The 19,181-nt window shown below is 44.3% G+C and overlaps 1 protein-coding gene and 1 pseudogene across 5 annotated transcripts in view; one reads left to right on the top strand and one right to left on the bottom strand.

Moving 5' to 3' along the window:
- Positions 1-378: 378 nt before the first annotated feature.
- On the top strand, positions 379-1,068 carry LOC140634759 (small ubiquitin-related modifier 2 pseudogene; annotated as a pseudogene).
- An 11,702-nt stretch (positions 1,069-12,770) lies between these two features.
- Positions 12,771-19,181, bottom strand: part of LOC140635831 (torsin-1A-interacting protein 2-like) — a 41,440-nt gene continuing 35,029 nt past the window's right edge. For all 5 annotated transcript variants that reach the window (XM_072831050.1, XM_072831051.1, XM_072831049.1 and 2 more), the window contains exon 5: positions 12,771-16,479. In XM_072831050.1, the coding sequence (XP_072687151.1) occupies positions 15,719-16,479 (761 nt within the window). In that variant the 3' untranslated portion in view covers positions 12,771-15,718. The remainder of the gene's footprint in view (positions 16,480-19,181) is intronic.

Genomic DNA, 19,181 nt, shown 5'->3' with positions numbered 1-19,181 from the left:
CAGCCTCAGTTGAACACACATGCATGGCAACTTTGTCAACATTGTGTACACAGATGGATAAAATCAACAGTATATTGCAACACGTAAATGAATTTCACATGGAAGTAAATAGAGCAATGGAAATTTGACATAAAGCAGTTGAAGAAAATGCTAAAAATAATGAAACACTAAAAAAATGCCACAAAATATGTTTCTCTAAGTGTAGATTGTCAATGTTGAAGTTAAGATTGGTTGATATGTGAAATCTTAGAAAAGCTATAATCTCAGGGCAGTACTGGTCTCCTGAGATAATAGACAAGTCAATGCTTGTGTGCTCGTTCGGTGAGGACCTGGTACTTCTTTTGTGAAGTGGCAGCTGAGGAGACCCCAGCTCTCGTCATGGCCAATGAAAAGCCCAAGGAAGGAGTGAAGACTGAGAACAACGATCATATTAATTTGAAGGTGGCGGGGCAGGATGGTTCTGTGGTGCAGTTTAAGATAAAGAGGCATACACCACTTAGGAAACTAACGAAAGCCTATTGTGAACGACAAGGTTTGTCAATGAGGCAGATCAGATTCCGATTTGATGGGCAGCCAATCAATGAAACAGACACACCTGCACAGTTGGCAATGGAGGATGAAGATACAATTGATGTGTTCCAGCAGCAGACAGGAGGTGTCTACTAAAAAGGGAACCTGCTACTTTACTCCAGAACTCTGTTCCTCCAGACCAAGAAGACCTTCTCAAATAGAAAGCCGTAGTTTGGTTCCACCACATCCTGACTACTACAGTATAGTTTTCTCTATTCTTTCATTTTCCCCTTCCCCATTCCTTTATTGTACATAAAGTAACTGTGTATGTGCACAAGCATATTGCATTTTTTTTAACTAAATGGCCAATGGTATGTTTTGATCGACATCAAATGGAGATGGGATGGGGGAAAATACTGCTTCTGTGAAAATACCCCCTCTCTCCATTAGTGGCATGTTCAGTCAGCTCTTATCTTTATATTCTAGTAAGTTATTTTGCTCTCACTGTTTAACAAAAAAAAAAAAAAAAAAAGAACAACAACATAAAAATCCTTGCATACCTTGTTCGATTGGAGAATTTTAATGTTTTTCATTTATCATTGTAAAACCAAGGACAGTTTTTTTTTAATAATAAATTTATTTTTTATTGGTGTTCAATTTGCCAACATACAGAATAACACCCAGTGTTCATCCTGTCAAGTGCCCCCCTCAGTGCCTGTCACCCATTCACCCCCACCCCCTGCCCCCAAGGACAGTTTTATAACTTTTTTGTACGTAGCTGTTACATGTAGGGCAATCTGTCTTTAAGTAGGGATAAATTACTCTAAAAGAAATGAATCCTAGATAGTTTTCCCTTTAAGTCAAGCGTCTTGTTGTTTAAATAAACTTCTTGTTTAAAATGAAAAAAAAATAGACAAGTCAACCACAAGTAGAGTAGACACCACACATTCCTAGTGGTTGTGATTCCTTAGGAAACTGTGAAATCAGATATTGACACCTGAAGTATGAAACAGGACACTGGGTACCACACTTCTGCAGTTCCCCAGTATCAAAAGGGAGAGTAGTCGATAGGCCACAGGAAGCTGCCTTATGACAGGAGGAAAACACGCTCCTACGGATATGTTGTTGGAATGGAACCCAAATACCTTTACTACTGCTGAACCTTTGGACAGACATGCTTATGATACAAGGACATGTGATTATGGCCTTGGTGCCTCTTCTACCAATTATATATAACATAGGAAACTGGACCAGGATAGTATGCGCTGAACCAAATCTCATGGTAGCCTAATGGAGTCAGGGAAAAATAAGAAATGCAACATGATAGGATGTGTAAAAATAGAACAAGTAATGATGTGTCAATAGAAGGAGAAAGATATTTGAGGTCAATGGAAGATAAAGCAACTATTAAAATAACCAGAGAAATATTTCACATTAGATGTCCTAAAATTAATCTAATAAATATAGGGCATCTGGCCGGCTCAGGCAGTGGAGTATGTGACTCTTGACCTTGGAGTCATGAGCTTGAGTTCCACATTGGATATGGAGATTAAGAAAGAAAGGAAGGGGGCAGCCCAAGTGGCCCAGCGGTTAGTGCCGCCATCAGCCCAGGGTGTGATCCTGGGGTCCTGGGATCGAGTCCCACGTCAGGCTCCCTGCATGGAGCCTGCTTCTCCCTCTGCCTGTATCTCTGCCTCTCTCTCTCTCCTCTCTGTGTTTCTCATGAAAAGATAAATAAAATCCTTAAAAAAAAAAAAAAAGAAAAGAAAGGAAGGAAGGAAGGAAGGAAAGAAAAAAGAAAGATGTTTTGTTTAATAAAATCTAATAACCTTAAATCATACATTAGAAGTAAAATTGTCTGATATTGATCAAGGAAATTTTCAACTTTCCTTTTAAATATTTATTCTAGAGAGAAGCACTATGCGCCCTTGCACGTGAGCGTGGGGGGAGGTGCAGAGGAAGATAGACTCCATGCTGAGTGCTGAGTGTGGAGCCCAACATAGGGCTTCATCCCATGACCGTGAGATCAGGACCTGAGCTGAAACCAAGAGTCAAATCAACTGTGCCACCCAGGTGCCCCAGAAATTTTCAATCTTTGATGTTTGTGGGCCCTGCTCCTGGGCTCCCAAGGAAGTTATACTTTAACATTTAACAAGTCCAAATGACTTGGCAAAACCTCAGAGCATGTGCTCTAATGTCTGCTGGAGCATACATTGTACATCTACTTCATTAAGGAAAGTAACCAAAAAAGGAGCATTCTGAACACAAAAGATAAGAAAAAGGAAGAAACATCCTTGGTTTCCATAAAATTAAGGTCATTCAGCCCTGCCTATACTAGAAACTTATGGTGTGCAACTTTATGAAATGTCCTTTTCTAATGATTTGTAAGTATTTATGTAAAAAATGTGTATAACCCTACCCCAAGGTTCCTTTCCTGGATCTTCATGAAGACTGTGTATCCTGAGCAGCAGCTGTCTTAACTTGGACTCCAACAAAACTCTTTTCTTTTTTTTTTTTTTTTATGATAGGCACACAGTGAGAGAGAGAGAGATGCAGAGACACAGGCAGAGGGAGAAGCAGGCTCCATGCACCGGGAGCCTGACGTGGGACTCGATCCTGGGTCTCCAGGATCGCGCCCTGGGCCAAAGGCAGGCGCCAAACCGCTGCGCCACCCAGGGATCCCCTCTTTTCTTTTCTTTCTTTCTTTTTTTTTTTTAAATTCTAAAAGGTTTGTTCATTTTGTATCAATCATACAAAAACGAAGTAAGGTGTGTCAGGATGTCATCATCTCCTCTGTCCACATGGATAAGAGCTGCTGCTCAGCTGCTGAGTGGCTCTGCTGGAGTTTGTCAAAAACAGATGAAGATGTCACAGTGATGAGGGGACACTAAGACTGCAAATACGGAGTTTGTGAAGATGATCGACAGTGTTTGGTATGAGCAAGGCTACAATTTGCTGACCTGAAATAACAACCTGAAAACCATGGGGCACTTAGATCCTGCAGCAATAAAGGCGGCTCTTTTACCAGCAGTGGTAAAAGCCATGTTGCGGCTCCTGGAAGATTCTCTTTCCCATCAACACCAGCAGCCCTCTTCTCTAGCACCGTGGCCCATGCTCTATCAATGCAGGACTTCTACTTTTGCACTGGCAGCTGGAAGTCAGTTCCCAGTTGGCCAAGCTGGCTTCCCCCAATGCCAACTCATATAAAGGCACACCTCAGTTAAAGTGGGACTCTATTCCTTTCCACTCCCCTTTCCTGGAATGATCGTATGATTAATGTACCATTGGTTTGGATTATGTCTTTATGGTTTATTAAAAGACATCCTATATGCTTGTGAAATTCATAAATCCACTGTATCGTGTTAAACACATTGTTGACGAAGGCAGACTCAGTCTGAGCATTCATTTGCCTTCCCAAAGAAAAAAGTCTTCAGGAGGAATATGTGCATGTGTATTTGGGGCCCGGAATTACCCAGATGCCCGGTGCCACCAACTGCTTCAGTGGTTTGACCTCACTCAGCACTTTTCCTATAATAGGCTTCTGCTACTGTGATCTGCGAGGTCCATTCATGTACTGAATGTGCTTCCTCTGCTGGCCAAGGGCAGTCAGTTCCTCCAAGCCTGTGGAGCTTGGACGGTCCCCAACCCTGGGCATAACCTCCAGGATAAGAGAGCACACCCCCCAAAAATCTTTCTGAGGTGGCACCTTTAAACTGGTGGCAGTCCCTGTCTGGACTGGCTGACTGATGGGGTCCCAGGCTTACCAATAATCAAGATGTCCAGGTGTCCTTTATTTTTTAAAAAATTTTGTTTATTAGATAGAGAGCAAGAGAGCAGGCAGGGGCAAAGAGAGAGAAAATCTGAAGCAGACTCCTCTGTGAGCATGGAGCTCGACTCCACGACCCTGAGAACATAACCTGAGCCAAGATCAAGAGTCAGACACTCAACCAGCTGAGCTACCCAGATGCCCCTAGACTCCCAGGTATCTTTTGCTGAAGACTAAAGAGCCCATGAGGCTCCACCCTGGCCATGTGGTCCAGATACGTCCAGCTCCGCCTTCAGAAAAAGATATGAGCATTTGCACGGGTTAGGGTTTGGAATTAAGCAGATGTCGCAGGCGACCAAAAGCCCACTTTGAGTCCTAGACTTTCCTCACACGTCCTCAGTTCCAAAATCCTGCCTTCCCTCACCTGCATAGCCTACATATGAGCAATACGCATCCCATTAACCAGGTTTGGGCAGCCAAGGCCCTCAAGCCTATGGAACTCGGGCAGTCTTGAACCCTCTGCAGAGCCTCTATGGCAGAGGAATTTCAGTGGAAATGAAATCTGAAATCTTTCTAAGGCAACAGCTTTCAAGTAGTGGCAGTCAGGTCCCATGTGGCCTGGCTGCTTCACAGGGGTCCTGGGCTTCTGCTGCAATCAAGGTTATAGGTGTCTCTTACTGAAGGACAGTCCCCTACCAGCCCTCAGAATGCAGTGTTGACCAGGCAGGCCAGACTCCCCGACTCTGCCTTCACTGCGGTATGGCACATTTGTGTAGATGAAGACTTGGTATTTGGCCAGGGTCCCCAAAGCCCCATCCTGTGAATCTGCCTTGCCTGACAATGCCCTGTTCTAGATCCCTGGCTCTCCTGACCTGTGCAACTGTGTATGCATAGTCCACCTGTGTCATCCAGCCTTGGGACACAGGTGGCCCTCTGGCCCTGTGGCACTACACCTGGACTCCAGTGACCTGGTCAGCCTCAAGTTATAGGGAGCCCACCCCCTGAAATATTTTTGAGGCAACAGCTTTAAACTGGTGACAGTCAGTCCCCATATGAACTAACCACTTGATGGAGTCCCAGGGTTTTCCAGCAATCAAAGTTTCCAGGTGTCCCTTATCAGAGAGTACCCCAGCCGTCCTGTCCCCTCACCCTGTCAGGACAGTCCAGATTCCTCCAGCACTGCCTCAGGGGAATATGCACACATTTGTGTAGGTTAAGCCTTGGAATTAATAAGATGCCCTGTACTCCCAATACCCGCTCTTGTGACCCGGCCTCCCCCAACATTGCTCTGTCCCAGGTCACAGGCTGCATTGCCCACACCCTGTCATGTACAGTCCATACCCTGTCAGCATTTCTCTGGCAGCCAAGGCCCTCTGGCCTCTGGAGCTCAGGCAGGATGCCCGCCATCTGAATAGACTCCAGGGTGGAGGAAGCCCACCTTAAGGCAACCACTCTGAGCGAGCCCATGGCTGCAAAAGGGCAACAGTCAGTCCCCCTGTGGACTTGATGCCTGATGGGGTTCCAGGGTCCTCTAAAACCCGGGATTCTCAGGGGTCCCACATGGAAAATACAATTGCCTGACAGTCTAGGCCCTGCATGGCTCTGTTGGGAAATCTCTAGCTCTGCCTTCAAGGGAAATATCCCACCTTGTGCGTCAGGCCAATGCCTTCTCTCCTCAACAGCCTCCTCCTCTGACCTGGCCTCACCCAACACTGCCCTGTTCCAGGCCACTAACTCCACTGTGGAGACAGCCCACACATGTACGTTATACACCTGCTAAGTTGGCCTTGGGCTGACCCAGCGCTCCCAGCTTATGAAAGCACCACCAGGCCCCAACCACCTGCTTGGCCTGTGGTGGGAAGTAGCTTATCTTTGGAAAATTTCTCCTAGCAAATAGCTGCAAATGGAAGACAGTAAATCTCCATATGGACTTGCTGCCTGATGGGGTCCCAGGCTTCACAAGGAACCAGGACTCCCAGCCATCTCCCAATCAAGAGATACTTTGTCCTGCCCGCCCAGCCCCTCCTTCAAAAGGGAGTTGTAAAACCTCCAGCTCTGCCTTTGGAGGAATAGTCCACAATGGTAGGTGAGCCTTGTGACTAGGCCCACATTCTGGACCTGCATAAGCCTCTCCTAGACCTCAGCCTCCCCCAGTGCTTGCTCTGCTCTAGGTCCCTGGCAAGCGTGACTTGTATGTCCCCTCACCCGCCACTGGCCAGCTGGGGCTCCAGCACAACCATCTGCATTGCCTCAAGGGTGGAAGTAGACCACCCCTCTCAACACCAGACCGGGGGTCCCCTGAAATGGGCTACAGGCAGGCCCCTGGAGGACTGGCTACCTGATAGGGACCAGGCTGCAGTGGCAGTCAGGCTCCCAGGTGTCTCTTATTGGTGGATACCCCAGCCAGCCCACCAGATCCAGCCCTGGCAAGGCAGCCCAGATGAGCCCACCTCTGCTTTCAGGGGAATGTACCCATTTGTGTAGGTGATTGATTAGAATTAGGAAGATAGGGCAGCCCGTGGCTCAGCGGTTTAGCGCTGCCTTCAGCCCGGGGTGTGATCCTGGAGACCTGGGATCGAGTCCCACATCAGGCTCCCTGCATGGAGCCTGCTTCTCCCTCCCTCCCTCTCTCTCTCTCTCTCTCTCCCCCTCATAAATAAATACAATCTTAAAAAAAAAAAAAAAAAAGAATTAGGAAGATGCCAGCTACCCCCCCACAGCAATGCCTGTCCAGACCTCTCCCAACATTTCACTGTTCCAGACTCCTGGCTCTCTGACCTTCGAGGTTTACTCATATGCAGTCTGATATCTCGCAATGGGCCTCTCCAGAACCTCACCCAACTGACTGGCCTCGGGGCGCAGAAAGCCCACCACCCGAAAATCTTTGCAAGGTGGCAGATTTAAAGCAGCCGTAATCAACACCTACTTAGACCGGCTGGCTGATGAAGTGAGGCCCCAACAGCAAGTAGGGTTCCCAGGATGCTCAGATTGCAAGGTGCCTTAGCACTCCCGCCCTGCCGCTTAGGCCAGCAGTTCAGATCCTTCCAGCTCTGCCTCCAGAGGGAATATACACGCTGGTGTAGAGTGAGACTTGGAATCAGGCAGATACCAGGTACTTCCAATAACCTGGTCCTATGACCAAGCCTCTCCCAGCATTCACCCTATTCCAGGGCTTTGGGAACCCTGACCTGTGTGTCCCATGCATGCACAGTTCAAATCCGCTAGCCACTCTCAGGCAAGCGGGGCTTTCCACACCTGTGGAGCAGGGCCCATCCCCAACCAAGTGTGTAGCCACAGGGATGGATAGACCCCCCCCCCACCTACCCCCTGCATCACGGTGGCAGCCCCTGAAATGGATGATAATCAGTGTCATGTAGCCTTACTGTCTGCTGGGGTCTCTGGCTTCTGCAGCAACCAGGGCTCCCAAGTGTCTCTTATGGGAGGTTACCCCAGCTGGGCAGCACAGAAGGATCCAGTTAGGTTGGTAGGTTAGGGCTGGGCATCAAGCAATTGCCCTGCCACCCCAAGAGTGATCTTGCCTTATTCAGATCCTTGGCTACCCTGATCTGCATCTTCAGCATATGTACAGTACACACACCTGTAAGCTGGCCTAGGCAACCCAGCCCTGCAAGCCTGTGCACTCCAGCTAGGCCTCAATCACCTGCCTGCATGAAAGCAGCCCACCTCACAAAAACTGCTCTGGCATGGCAGCAGCCAAAAAAATGGATAATACTCACATGCAGTTTTCCTGCTTGATGCAGTCCCTGGCTTCATAGGGAACCAGGACTCCCAGGTGACTCCTAATCCATGGATACCCTGTCCCACCTGGCCAGCCTTTTCCTCAGAAGTAAGTTGAAAAACCTCCAGCTGTGACTCCAGGTTTGGGGGATGGGAGGGCGAGGGGCCATATTCCACAATGGTAGGCAAGCCTTGCAATGAGGCCGAAGTTCTAAACCCCTAAGGGCCCTTTCTCATGACCCAGCCTCTCCTGACTCTTGCCCTGTTCCAGGTCCCTGACAATGATGATCTACTCATCCTATGCATGCATAGTTCATATCATGTTGGCCACCCTTGGGCAGCTGGGGCCTTCCAGGCCTGTGGAGCTAGAGCCCATCCCCAACTACCTGCATAGCCTCAAGGATGGAGGGAGCGCACCTGCCCGTTCAGGACGTGGCTCTGGGGTAGCTGCTGAAACGAGCAAGTCAGTGCCCACGTGGACTTACTGTCCACTGGGTTCCCGGGCTTCTGCAGAATCAGGGCTCCCAGGTATCTCTTATTGGAGGCTACCCTGGCCAACTGCTGATCCAACTCTGGCAAGACACTACAGATGACTCCAGTTAGGCATTCAGTGGGAATAAGCACATTTGCATGGGTTAGGGCTTGGAATCCGGCAGTTGCCTTGTAACTTGTAGCTCAAGAGCTCTTGTAGCTCAAGAGCCTGCTCTTAATACCTGAATTCTCCTCACACTGCCAGGTCTTGTTGGCTACAAGACCCTTGCATCCGCGCGTGTGCATGTGCATACTGTCTGCTGGCCTTTGGCAGCCTTAACGCTCCAGGCCTGTGGAGCTTTGGCCAGGCCCCAACCAACAGCATTCCCTCTAGGGGGTAAGGAGCCCACCCAAAACCTCTCCAAGTTGGAGCATTACACTGGCAACAGTGAGCACTTATCTATTAGACTCTATTATGCCTTTTGGGGACTGGGCTGAGCAGTCATCAAGGTTCACAGGTGTCCCTTAGGAAGGGCACCCAGGCCATCCTGTGCTGCCAAACCCTGGAAAGGCAGCCCAGATTCCTTAAGCTCTGCCCTCAGGGGTAATATGTGAATTTGTGAGTTGAGGCTTGCAATATTCCCAACAGCCCCCTCTTGTTACCAGGCTTCTCCCAACGTCCTGTCAAGGGCCAGCGCATCCCTGACCTGTGTGGCGCACACAGGGGCAGTCTTGAGCAAGTGGGAGCCCTTCCTGGTCCGTGGAGCTCAGACTGGTCCCCAGCCTAGTATGTAACATTCTGGTTGGAGGGAGACTACTCTTCAAAAATCTTTGTGAGGAGGCAGCTTTACACTGGCAACGTCTGTCTTCCTTCACACTGGCTACGTGCTGGAGTCCCTGGCTTTTACAGCTCTACAGGCTCCAGATGGCTCTTAGTGAAGGAGACCCCCAGTGAGTCAGCCAGGACCAATCCTGGTAAGGCAGCCCAGATTCCTGCAGTTTTAACTTCAAGGAAAATATGCCCATTTGTATCTGTTAGAGCTTGGAAGCAGGAAGATGCCATGGACCCCCAAGAGCCTGCTCTGGACCCTAGATTCTCCTGACGTTGCTCAGTCCTGGTCCCTGGATTCTCTGATCTGTATGATCTGCATGTGTAGAGTATACACCCAATTGGCCACAGGACTGTGGAGTTCAGGCCCATCCCTAGCCACCTGCATAGCCTCAAGAGTGGAGGGATCCCACCTGAAAATCGCTGAGGCATCAGCTAAAATGTGTGACAGTCCCCTCGTGGACTGGCTGGCTGTTGGGGTCCTGGGCCTCTGCTGTAATCAAGGCTCTCAGATGTCTCTTATTGGAAGATACCCTGGCCAGGCCTTGAAATCTGGCCCTGGCAAGGCGATCTACACTCTTCTAGCTTTGCCTTCAGCAGGAATATGCACATTCATATAGAGATCAGTTAGATGCCATGGATCCCCAAGAGATCCCTCTTGAGATATGGTTCTCCTGACATTGCCCAATTCCAGGTTCTTGGCTGCCCTAATCAGTGCAGACCCTATCAGCAGTCCTTCCCAACCATCTGCATGGCCTCCAGAGCAGAGGGAGCGCCCCTAGAAACCTGAGGGGACAGCTTTAAACTGGCAACAGTCCCCATTTGGACTGGATGCCTAATGGTATCTTGGGTTTCTCCAGGAATCCAAGATCCCAGGTGCCTCCCAGTGAAGGCTATCCCAGCCAGTTTGCTCATCCCACCTTGGCAAGGCAGTCCAGGTTCCTCTAGCTTTGCCCTCGGGACAATATGTATGTTACTGTAGGTTAAGGCTTAGAATTAGGGAGAGGCCTTGTAGCTCTCAACAACCCACTCTGAGCAACCATCACTCGGCACTGTGCCTGGCCCTTGCATGCACAGTTCACATCCCTATAGCCTGCCTGGGGCAGTAGAGGCCCTCCTGCCCAGTGGAGCACTGGTTGGTCTCTGACCATCTATATTGCCTCCATGGTGGAGGGACCCCACCCCCTAAAATCCTCCTTAGGTTGTTGCTTCAAACTGGAGAAAGTCCCCATTTCTGGCTGCCTGATGTGGTTTCAGGTTTCTCCAGCAATCCAGGCTCGCATGTATCTCTTATGGGGGATACCTAGGCCAGCCATCAGGCCTGCCTTATTAAGGCAGTACTAATTCCTCCAGCTTTCCCTTCAGGGCAAAATGTGCATTTGCATAGGTTAGGACTTACAATTAGGCAGATGCCATGAGGCCCCAAGAGCCTGCATTGTAGACCTGGCCTTTTCTACACTTGCCAGTTACAAGTTGCATGGCCTCCTTGACCTGCACAGCTCATACAGTACACACTGTTGGCAAGTTCCAGCAGCTAGAGCTCCTAAGCTTGTGGAGTTTGGGCCCATCCCCCACCACCACCTTTAAACTGGTAACATTAAGTCCTCATTTTGACTGCCTGCTTGGCGAGATCCAGGGCTTATCAGGCATCTAGGGTCCCAGGCATCTCTTAAGTGGAGGATATCCCAGCTGGCCTGCCTGGGCCTGTCCTGGCAAGATGGTTCAGGTTCTTTTCAGTTTTGCCTCCAGGGGGAATATGCATATTTGTCAAGGTTAGGGCTTGAAGTAAGGCAAATGCCATAAGCCCCCATGGTGCATTTGTGAAATCTGGCTTCTCCCTACACTTGGCCTGTTCCATGACCCTGTCTACAATGACTTGCATGACCCATGTATGTATCCTACACACCCTGTCAGCTGACCTCTGGCAGCCATGGTCCTGCAGGCCTGTAGAGCTCAGGCTGGTCCTCAACCACCTGGAAAGCCTACTATGGCAGGAGCCCACCCATGAAAATCACTGAGGCTGCTGTTCAAATCTGGCAACAGTCAATCCTCGTGTTGAAGTGCGGGCCCCATGTGGTCCCCGACTTCTATAGCAACCAAGCCCCTCAGGTGAATATATTGCCAGGCCACCTCTGCAGGCCTTGCCCCGGCAACAAAATCCCAATATATCCAGCTCTGCCTTAAGGGCAAATAGATGCCTTTGTGCAGGTTAAGTTTTGAATTAGGCAGATGTATCCCTAGTAGCCTGCTCCTGTCATGTGGCCTCTAAGGACCCTTACCCTGTCCTAGGTCCCTGGCTAAATTGCAGTTGGCACATGGGCGGGCAGTCCCAGTCAGCAAGCACCCCCTCAGGCCCTGGGATGTTGATGCCCTCAAGGCCTTGGTGCTCTGTCTGGACCTCAACCACTTTAATGGCCTCCAAGGTAAAGGGAGCCTACCCTCCAAAACTCTTGAGGCAGTACCTTCAAACTGAGGACAGTCCCTATTTGGACCAGCTCCTCAATGGAACCCCAAGCTTTCCCACCAATGAAGCCTCCTAGGTGTCTCTTACTGTAAGATATCCTGGCCAGCTAGCCTGGCCCTGCCATGGCAAGACACCACAAATTCCTCTAGCTTGGTCTTCATGGGAATGTATACATTTGCGCAAGTTAAAGTTTGGGATTTGGCAGATGCCCCAAGGGTCTGCTCCTGTGATGCAAACTCTTCAGACACTTGTCTTGTTCCAGGTCTCTGGCTACCCTTATATGATCTATGCACACATAGCCTGCACCCACGCCGTCATCAAGTGATGTGTTTTACAGGCTCTGCAGGCCTGTAGAACTCATACCAATCTCCCAGCAGTTGCAGAAACTCATTGTGGAAAGAGCCCATCCCTGGGAATTTTTCTGTGGCAGCAGCTTCTAATGGGTGCCAGTCAGTCCCTATTTTGGCTGGTGGCATGATGGGATAGCAGACTTTTCTGGCAATCAGGGCTACGAAGTGATTTACTTATTGGTGATTGTGACAAAAGAAATGATAGAAGATATTTAAAAACGGTTTCTTCATCTTGCTATTTCTAAATACTTCTCTACAAATAAACTATGTGTGGTTGTTTTATTCTCATTAAATGATAACTCTAATGGGATATGTTTTCTATTTAACATTAGTTTTTGAAACATTAGACATCTACATAAGCTACATAAAAATTCTGGTCAGGTACATGCAAATATAGTCCCAGTGAAGATCACCTTGCTGTATTATTATCACTTTCACATACTCTGCTTGTTATATTTTAACATCAGTTCTCATTATGCTTACTGTCTTTAATGGATAAAAGTGTAACTCAAACAATTAAAAACTGTGAAAGGGTCAAAAACATTGCAGCAGCTAGCACTTTCAACCAGGTCATTAGCTGGAGGATGATAGGTCACAGGCCTGCTGAGCCCAACCATAAAGCTTGGAGGCTTTCAAACAAAATACATTTAAGCTATTTTATTGATTTAAAAGATACAAAAAGAAACAACAGCATTAATTCTTTTAGCCATAGGAATCCCCTGAAATTTCTCTGCCAACTCTTCAAAACTAACTGAGAAACTTAAAATTACCTCACAGGAGAAAAAAAACTCCAAAGTCCAGTGTCTGGACTGATTCTACACCAGTGTCTGATTCTACACCAGTTTCTTCTGGAACTCTGATATCACTCAGGATGCAACTTATATTAAAGCAGAATGTAATTACAATTTTTCTGTGATAATAATTACACAGTTATGTATGGTATCATGTATGATATTCTATGCCCATGAGTCACTATTCTAAAAAAAAAACCAAAACTGCAAAAGTAATGAAAGATGAAATCCCAGATACGCAAAAGAAAATCTGGAAACTTGAAAAAAAAAAAAAAGAAATAACTGAATAGAAATTAATGTTAAGCATACATTAGATAATACATTTTAATTATTTGTACATTTAAAAAATATAAAGTTTTATGCTTTAAAAATAATCATTTTATTCATGAATAGACCCAAAACTAATAAACTGCTTCTTTTTAATATAAGTTTTGAAATAGTGGATAGAAAACTGACAACAGTTTCAGCTGATTGCACTTATACATGAAAGGAAAAGTGTTTTTTTTTTAACAAAGGCTAAACATTAAAAGAAAAAGTGCCAGTTTATAATCTTTTTCTAAATTATATTGAAAGGAAATGATGAAAAATCATATTCAACTGAATGAAAAAACAAAAATGTTTTTCTCATCTGTGATCTGAAACACTGGTAGATTGGGTATGCACATTTCATACTGGTTCTTCATAGATCTGAGGTAGCACAGGTCAGCAGGCCAACAGAACAAGTCTACAAGGCACCATTGGTTTTGTGTGACAGAATGTTAGCTGGCACCTGAGATCTAGAAATACAGGAAAAAATTCAAATACGGTATATACATTTTTCTTCAATTTCCTCTGATTCTGTATTGGATTGATACTGATATTATATTACTATGCTTTGTCCTTTTGTTCAGGCAGGTCTTTACTCAAATCTATTTGAAAGATTCCTTCACAAAGTCACAAACGAAAACAGTTCTTTTAGGTATGCCCTACACTCAACTGACCACCACTTAAGGCCTTGGATAGAACAGATGTATGTGTCTTTCCTGTGAAGATATTTTCCAATAGATTCTTCCCCCATGTCTTTATAATCTCTTTTTAGGTATCAGTAAAGATCCTGTATCTTCCCAATGTTTCCAAACTTGTTTGGAAAGTTTTCCAAAACTTCTTTGCTTTAAAGAAGTCACATGATTAAAACATGAAAAGCTTTTTAGAAACACGGGAAAGACACACACACACACACACACACACACACACACACACAATATACATACATATTCTCTCACAGCAGCAGAGAAGCCAAAACCTAGTTGAGATATTCCAAGATCATGGTGATGGTTCCACGTCATGGAACAGACCCTTTATACGATTTTACTAGAGTTCTGCCTTCAGAGCTGCAATGCAAATTAACAACTACTGTCTCCATCAACACTTCTCAATCTTTCTCATAATCACAGAACATGGTCCAACATTTACTATTGGTCATTAAAACCTCTTAGAATCTATTCACTATGTCTGCTTCCTTTTAGGAAGTATAGTGTCTCTTGGATTTCTTTAATTGTTAACCTACTGGTGTTTTCAACTATCTAGTCAACAAATGAGCTGCATTTATATGTTCCATCACTGTGTAACAAGTAGATAGCATGGTGAAGTTATGCTACTGTACCCAGATAAAATTTACTATTCAATTAGTTATTAAAATCTGTTCTGCTTAAATGGCACTCAAACTCTCATCCGAGACAATTATAAAATTCCATTCAGGGGAGACAGAAATGATGATTAACAGAAATTAACAAAAGCATCAGAAATATACTCAGCAAATACCAGTTTATACATTCTGCTGTTCATCTTTATGTCTTTATCTTTTATAAATAGCATGTCTGTATAATAAACCTATTATTTCATCTTCCAACTCATAAGTTTTAATATATTATTTTCCTCCCCTTATTCCTATCTTCTAAGACTTTTTTCACTTAATCAATGATTCTCAAATTTCATTATCAGGAGAACTCTTTGCTCCAATTAAATCTTATGGAGACTCCCACTATATAGAGCAGTCAAAAGCAGAACTGCTCTGATGAAAAGGGGAGGGTTGTCAGTAGACACAGCTTAGAAACCACTGCTCTAAAGCATTCGAGAAAGCTGAAGTAAAGATATGGTCCATTGGAATTGCTTCATTTCCAATGATTATAAATAATTTCCTCCTTGTTTCCAATTTTTAAGAACATTTCTTGAGGATAGTTGCTTTTACACCTCAGCCCATTAACGGAATAAAAGCACAGTGCCTTACTAAGTATTTGAATTCACGTTTCTTTTCATACTGTTAAAAATGCAAATTAGTATAAGATATAATCCCATGACTAGGTTATTAAAATCAGTTTAAAAAATACTTAACGTGATAGAAAAAACATTTTTTAAATTACCATTGCTTCATTAAATTGTAATTACTCTAGTCCAAGTCCAAACACTAGCCAAAAGGCTCCTTAGACTCTGAAACAAAAATCACTGTAGTCATTCTGAGATTTTATCTCCCATGCAATGATTCTGTTGCTATATTTTTAGATTTAAATTTAAAAAAAAGAGCCTCAATGATATTTTTATGCATATTTTAAACCTGATTTACTTGAAAGGCCAGGAAAAAAAAAGTCAAGTTTTGTCAAGCTTAGAAAGATTTTACAAAAGGTAAAAAAAATGAATTTTTTTCCTCTAAAATAAGCTCATTTGTGCTTTCCAGGCTTTTCATCAACCTCCTTCCACAGAAACAGGTTTTTAAACTGACTTTTCAATAACTCCATGCCTTCAAAAACCAATTCTGTTCTTAACTTATAAAAGGCACCCCTGTTCTTCTATGCTCTTCACAGGCTGGACGGGCAGCACCAGGTGTGAAATGCGGCTCCAGAGCCCACTCAATTTGTCAGAGTCCATGTGGTTGAAGGAGCGAGGAGTGTCAGAATTGGTAAACCTGGCCCAGAGTAAATCTCTAACTTTTTCTTCAGTTTCCCTGGGGCCAACACTTGCTTCTAATGTTTTTTCATCTAGGAGAACAGTCAGGACTAGGGCCACATCTTTGAAGGCAGCATTCTCATGGTCACAATACTTATAGAAGATCAAGGTAGAACCTGCAGGAAGGGATTCAAAGTGGTGTACCACGGCAGCCTTCTGGCCATTCTCAAATCCCGAGCTCAGCTCCACATCAACCAAGTGCTTGACTGTGTCACTGTCCTGCAAGGTTCTTCCAGTCCCATCAATTTGAATGGCAGAGACTTTCTGGAAGGAGGTGTAGGCATCTGCCACGAGGTGGCTCAGGCACTTCAGGGTCTCTCTTCCCTCTTGAGCTGCTGTAAATATGATGGTGGCTGGCTCAGTAGGGTTTGAAGCATTGAGGTGCTTCTGAAGAAATTTACGTCCTCTCTGCCATAAGAAGGAACTCTGGCCTGGAAATTTATCCTTCAATTGGCTGAACTGAACCAAAAAGGCCTCCAAAGCTGGATTTTTGGGCACTTGCTGGGCTGGAGAGGAATAGAAGCTATTAACACAACTTAGCAAAAAAAGTGTCATAACCAGGAAGCCAAAAAAGATGGAGCCTGTCAGAGAATGGGAAAATAAAACACAAAATTAGAACACAGATCAGAAAATAAACCTGGGGAAAACTTAAAACGAGTTAGATTTTACTAGTTGTGGTGAGTTTGTCTATATCCTTTAAAGTTTGAGATATTAATTAAGGTCCACCAGAAATACTTCTTCTCTATTGTCTTAATTATTTGAAGTTATAGTATTTTTGTTAAAAGGTAAAAGCTAAGTTTATGTATTTGTTGCTGTAACTAATAATGTGATTTAGAAATAAACTATTGCAATAGTCTTTCACCTTCTCAAAGTACCTAATACCTACAACGGGCCATTTTTCTGAAAGGGTCAAAATGTAAAAAATGCCATTTGAGAAGTTAATACTCTGTAATTAAAAAGCAGTTTTAGTTTCTTATTTATGGAGAGCCCTTCCTCCTCTGGGAATTCCCATTTTTGTTAAGGATGGCAAAATATCTGCCAGACCCCTAAAGGAAAATCCTTAAAACTCTATTGCTCTCTTTTACTATTACTTATTACCAAACGTTTAAAAAAATACATTTAGGGATCCCTGGGTGGCGCAGCGGTTTGGCGCCTGCCTTTGGCCCAGGGTGTGATCCTGGAGACCCGGGATCGAATCCCATGTCGGGCTCCCGGTGCATGGAGCCTGCTTCTCCCTCTGCCTGTGTCTCTGCCTCTCTCTCTCTCTGTGTGACTATCATAAATAAATAAAAATTAAAAAAAAAAAAACATTTAAAAAAAGTCGCAGTAATTAGACAAAAAAGAAATAAAAGGCTTCCAAATTGGTAAGAAGTAAAACTTTCACTATTTGCAGAAGAAACAATACTCTATACAGAAAACCCTAAAGATACTACCAAAAACTACCAGAACTCATGACTGAATTCAGTAAAATTGCTGGATACAAAATCAATGTGCAGAAATCTGTTGTATTTGTGTATACTAATAAGCAGCAGAAACAGAAATCAAGAAAACAATCCCATTGACACACCAAAAATAAGAAGATACTTTGGAATAAACCTAACCAAAGCAGTGAAAAATCTATACTCTGAAAACTAAAGAACACTGATGCAAGAAACTGAAGATGACACAAAGAAATGGAAAGACATTCCATGCTCACGGACTGGAAGAACAAATATCATAAAAATGGCTACACTACCCAAAGTATTCTACAGATTTAATGCAACCCCTAACAAAATATCAACACTATTTTTTACAGAACTAGAACAAATCATCCTAAAATATATATGGAACCACAAAAGACCCTTAATTGCCAAAGCAATTTTGAAAAAGAAAAGCAAAGCTAGAGGTATTATAATACCAGACTTCCAGGTATATTACTAAGTGGTAGTAATCAACCAGTATCATACTGGCACAAAAACAGACACACAGATCAATGGAACACAAAAGAAAACCCAGAAATAAACCCATGACTATATGGCCAATTAGTCTTTGAAAAAGCAGGAAACAAAAATTCACTGGGAAAAAGTCTCTTCAACAAATGGCTGGGAAAACTGGACAGCTACATGCAAAAGAATGAAACTAGATCACTTTCTTACCATACATAAAAACACATTCAAAATGGATTAAAGACTGGGCAGCCTGGGTGGCTCAGTGGTGCCTTCAGCCCAGGGCGTGATCCTGGAGACCCGGGATCGAGTCTCACGTTGGGCTCCCTGCATGGAGCCTGCTTCTCCCTCTGCCTATGTCTCTGCCTCTCTCTTTCTCTCTCTCATGAATAAATAAATAATAAAATCTTAAAAAAAAAAAAAAAAAAAAAAAAGAAGAATTAAAGACCTAAATGTGAGACCTAAAACCATAAAGCCATAAAATCCTAGAAAACAACACAGGTAGTAAGGCCTCTGACATCGACTAGAACAACATTTTTCTAGATAGGTCTCCTGAAGCAAGGGAAATAAAAGCAAAAATAAACTATTGGGATTACATCAAAATAAAAAGCTTCGCCACAGCAAAGGAAACAATCAACAAAACTAAAAGGCAATCTACTGAATGGGAGAAGATATATGCAAAGGACATATCTGATAAAGGGTTTGTATCAAAAATTTATAAAGACCTTACACAAATCAACATCCAAAAAACAAATAAATTAATGGGCAGAAGAAATGACTTCTATTCATGTCAAAGAAGACATTTGGCTGGCCAACAGACACTTGCTCAACACCATCCTCATCAGAGAAATGCAAACCAAACTACAAATAGGTTATCTACCACCTCCCACCTATCACAATGGCTAAATCAATAACACAAGAAACAATACGTGCTGGTAGCATGTGAAGAAAGGAGAACCTTCCTGCACCATTGGTGGGAATGCAAACTGTTGCAGCCACTGTGAAAAACAATAATGGAAGTTCCTCAAAAAGTTAAAAATAGAACTACCCTACCAGCCAGTAATTGTGCTACCGGGTATTTACACAAAAAATACAAAAACACTAAGTCAGAAAGATATACGCAACCCTATGTTTACTGCAACATTATTTACAACAGCGAAATTATAGAAGCAGCCCAAGTGTCCATCAGTAGATGAATGCATAAAGAAAATGTGGTACACACACACACACACACACACACACACACAAACATACACTGGAATATTAACCAAAAAAATATGAAATCTTGCCATTTGAAACACGGATGGAGCTAAAGAATATAATACTAAGTCAGAGAAAGACAATATATGATTTCAGTC

This window comes from Canis lupus, chromosome 6 (assembly GCF_048164855.1).
Source record: "Canis lupus baileyi chromosome 6, mCanLup2.hap1, whole genome shotgun sequence".
Lineage (NCBI taxonomy): Eukaryota > Metazoa > Chordata > Mammalia > Carnivora > Canidae > Canis > Canis lupus.
Note: the sequence above shows the minus strand (reverse complement) of the source record. Positions and strands in the feature narration are given on the sequence as shown.